Source organism: Agelaius phoeniceus, chromosome 6 (genome assembly GCF_051311805.1).
Source record: "Agelaius phoeniceus isolate bAgePho1 chromosome 6, bAgePho1.hap1, whole genome shotgun sequence".
NCBI classification, from domain to species: domain Eukaryota; kingdom Metazoa; phylum Chordata; class Aves; order Passeriformes; family Icteridae; genus Agelaius; species Agelaius phoeniceus.
Genome location: NC_135270.1, coordinates 39,489,617 through 39,496,307, shown reverse-complemented (window position 1 = coordinate 39,496,307; position 6,691 = coordinate 39,489,617). Strand labels below are relative to the sequence as shown.

Sequence of the window (6,691 nt, the reverse complement as noted above, 5' to 3'; positions counted from 1 at the left end):
TTTTTCATCGGTCTCTTGTCCCAGGCAATTAAATTACTGCTTGATTTTGCAAACTTGTGTCTTCCACCCCTCTCTGAGATACTAAAAAAAAAAATCCCAATCTGAAAGGAATTTGTAGGTTTAGGGAGACAAACGAGCCTTGCACTGAGTGTCTTAGGAGACATAGAGAGTGTTCCCGAGATGCGAAACCCCAAGCGCTTGTTCAGCCCCAGCCGGCCGGGGCATCTGACAAGCCAGTGCGGGGAGTGCGGGGCGCGGGGAGCTGTGGCCCGGAGAGAAACCTCTGCCCTCCGAAGAGTTGTCCTCCCGGCGGCGGGGCTCCTTCCGGACCAAACTTAGTGGGGGAAGAGGGAGATTCTGTCCTTTGGCGTGCTGGCATTCCACCCCGTTTCCCCAGCTCTCACAAAGGCTGGGCTGACAGCCTTGCCACCCGGGAGCTGTTTTTAAATCCTTTCACCCAGTCAAATGGTGGTCTTTTTTTGCTTTGCCTTCCATTTCCCGTCCACGATATTGTCACCCCGAGGAAAAAAAAAAAAAAAAAAGAGTTGTGCTCACGGGGTCTTTCTTTCTTTTTTTCCTCTCTTTCCCGTCCTCTCTGTCTCTCTCTTTTTTTTTCTTTTTTTTTTTTTCCTAAAGACATAAAAAAAATTCTGACAAGTAAGACTTAAAGGTGTTTACCTTGTCATCAGCATGTAAGCTAATTATCTTGGGCAAGATGTAGGCTTCTATTGTCTTGTTGCTTTAGTGCCTATGCCCCGCCTCTGGTGGCAGCCTAAAACCTGGCGTCTGGCTAAAACAAACGAAAGGCAGCCCTGAGCCTCCACTCAATCCAATTAAGGCGGACTTCGTCCACTCGGTTACGTGTACATCCAACAAGATCGGCGTTAAGGCAACACCAGAATATCTGGCAAAAAAAAAAAAAAAAAAAAAAAAAGATTTGCCTCCCCTTCCTTTTTTTTTTTTTTTTTCCCCAGCCGCCGAATCATGTCGATGAGCCCAAAGCATACGACTCCTTTCTCAGTGTCTGACATCTTGAGTCCTTTGGAGGAAAGCTACAAGAAAGTGGGCATGGAGGCCAGTAACTTGGGGGCTCCCCTGTCAGCCTACAGACAGTCTCAGGTTTCTCAGCCGGCCATGCAGCAGCACCCCATGGGCCACAACGGAACAGTGACTGCCGCCTACCATATGACAGCGGCAGGGGTCCCCCAGCTCTCCCATGCTACGATGGGGGGCTACTGCAATGGGAACCTGGGCAACATGAGCGAGCTGCCGCCTTACCAGGACACCATGAGGAACAGCGCTTCGGCGACAGGATGGTACGGCACCAACCCGGATCCCCGCTTTTCCTCAAGTAAGTCGGCTCGGGGCTGGGTGGCCGAGGGGAGCTTGCCGCGCAACTGCCCCGACACACCGCGGGCAGAAGGCACGGGGGGTCCGCGACAGGGCAAAAGTCGGTCTCAAACCCAGACGCGTCCCCCAAACCCCAAATTCCTTCTCCAGCCCGAGAATCGTACCCGGTCTTTCCATCCCGGCTGGTCGCACGTCAGCCTCCCGCGGCTGCTTTTGCGGGGCAAGGGGGTTGGAAGCCCGGCTGTGGCGGGGAGCGGGAGCCTGGCTCTCGCCGTCCAGCGGGGCGGGAGCGTCGCGGCCCGGGGGCCCAAAGGGAGCCGGCGGTGCCCGTCCGCCTGCGCGCCGCCCGGCACCGGGCGGGCGAGGGGGGAAGCCGGAGGCGCCGGGGCCGCGTCCCGGGGAGCGGCAGGGGAGCGAGCGGCAGAGTCCTCTTCGGCCGGCGCCGGCGGAGCCGCTGTCCGCGGCTGCTCCCGCCGCGGCTGTCACTTTAGGTACTTTCCTGGCCGTGCCCCGGGCAGGACGAGGGGTGAGTGGTCGCCCTTATTCACCGGGGCTGGGCCGGGCGAGAAGGGGGCCACCGCTCTCCCCAGGGACGTGAGCCGCTGTTTAGAAGCGCGGGTGCCCGAGGCCGCGGCCGGGGCTGGGCTGCCGGGGGGCTGCGGAGCTCCGCTGGGGGCAGGCGGCGGCGGGGGCTGCCGGAGCGTGGGGCCCCACTCGGGCCGGGCCGGGCCAAGCCGAGCCGCCTAAAACGTGCCGCCTTCTCCCTTGCAGTCTCCCGCTTCATGGCGCCGTCCTCGGGCATGAACATGGGAGGCATGGGCAGCCTCGGCTCCCTGGGAGACGTGAGCAAGAGCATGGCCCCGCTCCAGAGCACGCCGCGGAGGAAACGGAGGGTCCTTTTTTCGCAGGCCCAGGTTTACGAGCTGGAGAGACGTTTCAAGCAACAAAAATACCTCTCCGCCCCGGAGAGGGAACATTTAGCCAGCATGATACATCTCACCCCGACTCAGGTCAAAATCTGGTTCCAGAATCACCGCTACAAGATGAAACGCCAGGCCAAAGACAAGGCTGCGCAGCAGCAGATGCAACAGGAGAACGGCTCCTGCCAGCAGCAGCAGTCTCCCAGAAGGGTGGCAGTGCCAGTGCTTGTGAAGGATGGCAAGCCCTGCCAAGCAGGCTCCAACACACCCACAGCAGCTATCCAGAGCCATCAGCAGCAGGCAGCTACAACGATCACAGTGGCTACCAATGGCAACAGCCTCGGACAGCATCAGAGCCACCAGACAAACAGTGCGGGGCAGTCTCCAGACATGGGACAGCACTCGGCCAGCCCTTCCTCTCTGCAGAGCCAAGTCTCCAGTTTGTCTCACCTAAACTCTTCTACTTCTGACTATGGCACTGCCATGTCTTGCTCCACCTTGCTATACGGTAGGACCTGGTAAAAGGATTAACAAAGAAGAGGGGAAAAAAGGCAAAAAGAAAAAAAAAATCCAACAAATTTTCCCAGTTACACAAATCTCTGTCCTCTCCAAACTACTGTGTGCTTTTTTCTTCTTCTTTTTTTTTTTTCTTTTTTTTTTCTTTTTTTTTTTTCTTTTTTTTCTTGTCAATGCTCTTCTCCCTTTCCCCCGTTTTACTGAGTGGTCTCTGAGGACCTCTAAGAGAGAGAGACACTTTTTTTGTTCCATTTTATTGTTACTGTTGATGGTTTTGGGTCTTTATGTTTTTTCTCCCCCAAAGTTGTCCTATGGGGTGTATAAAAATATTCAGACTAATAACCATGGAACAGTCTGCAGAAAGGGGACCATCTTTAGGCATGGTCTGAAGACTTGGATATCAGATGTACACTTTGCCAGCGTCTAGGACTTGCATGTAAATACAGAGATTTTGGGGGATGGGGTGGTTTTCCCCCCAAAAAAACGCATTCGCGTCACCCAGACACAAGAAGCAGCTTCCCCCTCCCCGGTGTCTCCCAGCCCGCCGCCAGGGCCAGCGGATGGAGACGTGGAGTCATCAAAGGCTTGGCTTTTATTTTCCTCCTTACGTTTGATGTGAACCTGTAGCTGTATAATGCTGTCAAAAGTTGGACTAAACCCATAGTTTTTAGTAGCCTGTATATTTTGTTGTAAAAAGAAAAGGAAAAAAATACAATCAACCAAACCAACCCCAACCCCCACCTTTTTTATGGACACTGATCACCCCGTCGTAAATCCTCCGGCAGTTTGTTATTTGCGCACGCCGCCTTTTCCTGTTGTAACTTATGTAGATATTTGGCTTAAATATAGTTCCTAAGAAGCTTCTAATAAATTATACACATTACGAAAATTCTTTTTTATTTCCCCCTTTGGTTTCCTCTCCCGACGCTCCTATCCTTACATCTTTCTCCTTTTTTTTTTCCCTTCCCCCCCCCCCCCCCAAACCCCCGCCCCCCCTTTTTTTAACTTCTTGGTGGAAAAACAAGCCGGGATGTTGTGAGAGCTCGGAAGGCCCCTGTCCCTCCCAGGGCCCAGACCCTATTCCCAAAGGAGAGCTGGCCAGAGGGTTAACGGGATACAGGATCAATCCTCAGCGTGCAAACAGGACAAGCAAACGCGTGGGATTCACGAACTCGAGACCGAAGGAATCGAGTCCAAATTCATTAGCCCGATTATTTTTTGGGGGATGAGGGTGGGGGCGGGGGGCACCTCAGCGACTTCTTGCTAGAGAAAGCAAAGTATTCCGGGACTAGAAATTCAAATGCCAAAGGCACGGAGGAGAAAGAAGGTAAAAGTCTAACGCCATTAGAAAAAAATAAAATAGCGAAGAACCTGCTGTCAGTATAGAACGTGAGTCCAATTTAAAGTGTCCAGTTTTAATACCTTGTAAGAAAAAAAAAAAAAAAAGAAAGATAATTTCTACCAGGTTTTCCTATGTACTTGTATTTTAAGGGAAGTACAGTCACCTTATTTATAATCAAAATAAAAAGATAGTTTATTGTGTACGACACGTAGTTTGAATTAACTTTCTTTATCAGGCTGTGTTTCATTTTCTACATTTCCATATATTTAATTTTGTACAAATCCAACCCCACACGCCCGCACACGGCCGCGCAGGTTCGCCTGCAGAGCCCACGCCACTGCTCAGGCGGAGGTCAGCCGCACGCTGCGGCTCGGTGGAGCACACACGGGCTGCGCTTGGTCCGTTTGGGTGCTGGTTTTCGTGTCGCATTGTTTTTCTAAGAGGGAGTTTGTTTGTTTGTTAGCTTGTTTGTTTGTTGGGGGTTATTTCGTGTAGCCATGTGGGAAGTTTGTAAAGAAGGAGATGAGGAGAAAGTGCGTGCGCGCACGTGGGTGGGTGCGCATAGGTGCGCGCCGGGCTTAGGCACAGAACGTAAATATTATCGGTAATGCAAGGCGGTTAGACGGTAACTTTTCTGTAAATATATAAAGTATATGAAGCTAAACAGCTCGTATCTGACGAGTTCTAAATCCCAGTAATTCTCTATTTTTCAGGTCCCAAATGTTCCTTTTGTGAGTGTAGCAAAATAAGAAGTATCCCCCTTCTAAAAGACCTCGTAGCGTGTTTTCCTTTGCATCTGCTGCTCGGTTTCGTTTTTTTATTTCCAAATCCATAGAAAGCTACCGAAGTCATTGAAACCCCTCGGAATTACAGAGGTGTTACAAAATAATAATATTTTTAAATTGAAAGAAAGCAGGTTGCCTGGGATGGAAACAACCCAACTTCCAATTTAAGTAGCAGCTTTTGAAAGCTCCAGTTCTTTATTTATACAAGATAGCCGGTGTTAGTCGGACACCAAGTGCTAGTCTGGCTGGAGAAAAAGGGAAGTACACGGAAGAAAAAAAAAAGTATCGGATTCTTTCTGACCCCTTCCCCCTTATTTCTAACTGGAGGACATCACGTGTGTCAACAGGAATTTCGAGACCTTTCATTCTTTAGGTTATGTCCTAATTTATACAGCGACATTCTTAACCAACCCAAAGATTATTCAATTTTTTTTGTTCTTCTTCTGCGCAGAATATTCATTTCAGATCTATAGCATCGTGTTAAGCATGGCAGGGGGATGGGTGAGTGGGGGGCGGCAGAGTGTCTGGAGCCTAGTGCTGTTATTTCTGCTTAAAGAAGAAAGTGTTGGACATTCCTGGTCCGTGGTGCAGAGCTGCCAGCTTCCGCGGAGGAAGCGAGAGCAGGGTTAACTTTGAGGATCTTTAAGGATTTTTTCAAAATTAGGGTTAGTTTCTCCCGGAGTTTATACGCAAGACCGAGGGGAAAGTGCTCCGGTTAAGTCGACATTTCCCTTTCATATGTAATTAATGTGCGTTCTTTCAAACCTGGGAACGTTCAAAAGTGAGGAGCACCGAAAGGCATTAATACAGCCGAGAAATATTACAGCCCCCGCCCCCGAATATTGGAGTTAGCATGTTTGATACAGATCCAGTCAGTGACTTTTCATTATAGACTTCGGGGGAAATAAAGTAATTTTATTGTGTCTCGACAACCTCATAAACACATATTTGGTGGTGGGTGTAATTACTGTAATGGATTATTATGTACACTGACTTATCTTTCTTAAACTAGATTTAGTTTCGATTAAATAAACTCGTTTCCACTTTGTCTGATGTCGGCTTAGTTTAAAGTCTGTTTACTTGTTCCACAGAAAGGTGAATTCATCTCTTTATTAAGCACTAGAGACCGAGCAAACACAGTTCAAACTGTATTTACATATCAATCAGGAGAAATGCAAACAAACTGCTCTTTAACAATTTTTATAGAGTTTTTTATGACATTGTGATACTGCCTTTTATCATATTTTTTTTTAGTAAACTAGTTATGCCTTGATTAGGGTGAAGATATTTGAAGGGAGGGGTGTAAATACAGTTTAGTCTCCAGTCTCCCTTGAGAACACTTATGAGAACTTAGTTACTGTATAGCTTTTAAAAATTGAAATATGTTCCTCCATCTAAACTCCTGCTTCTTCCAATATGCTGGTTTCCAGTCTCCCGGTAATCAATGCAGAACTTGGATAATGGGATGGCAAAGGGGAGGGGCAGCATGATTCAAATCTGAAATGATGGAAGAGACGCACGTTTCCCAATATAACTGCTTTATCCACGCTAGACCATGGGCACCCCGTATTTTGAGAGATAAAAGGATCTAGTGAAGAATGGCTATTCCCTCCCACTCCACCACTGCCTGGCACTACTAGTAAGCGTAGGAGAATCACGGAGGGCATTTTTTCCTGCTGTAAATAGGAATTCATTCTTAAGTTCCATGAAGTGTGCGTGAAGTGGCACAGCAGGCTGTGGGAATAAAAAAAAAAAAAAAAAACAAAACACAACAACAA

General features: G+C 48.9%; 1 protein-coding gene across 1 annotated transcript; it reads left to right on the top strand.

Annotated features, from left to right (window-relative positions):
- Nucleotides 1-653: 653 nt before the first annotated feature.
- Nucleotides 654-5,966, top strand: NKX2-1 (NK2 homeobox 1). The gene is made up of 2 exons (XM_054635560.2): nt 654-1,351; nt 2,122-5,966. Exons 1-2 carry the CDS (start codon nt 985-987, stop codon nt 2,790-2,792), a joined length of 1,038 nt encoding a protein of 345 aa, XP_054491535.1. The 5' UTR covers nt 654-984; the 3' UTR covers nt 2,793-5,966.
- Nucleotides 5,967-6,691: the final 725 nt, after the last annotated feature.

Coding starts and splice junctions, on each gene's coding strand:
- NKX2-1 (XM_054635560.2), top strand. CDS start 985: ATGTCGATGAGCCCAAAGCATACGACTCCTTTCTCAGTGTCTGACATC. Junction 1,352..2,121: donor GGATCCCCGCTTTTCCTCAA/GTAAGTCGGCTC, acceptor TCTCCCTTGCAG/TCTCCCGCTTCATGGCGCCG.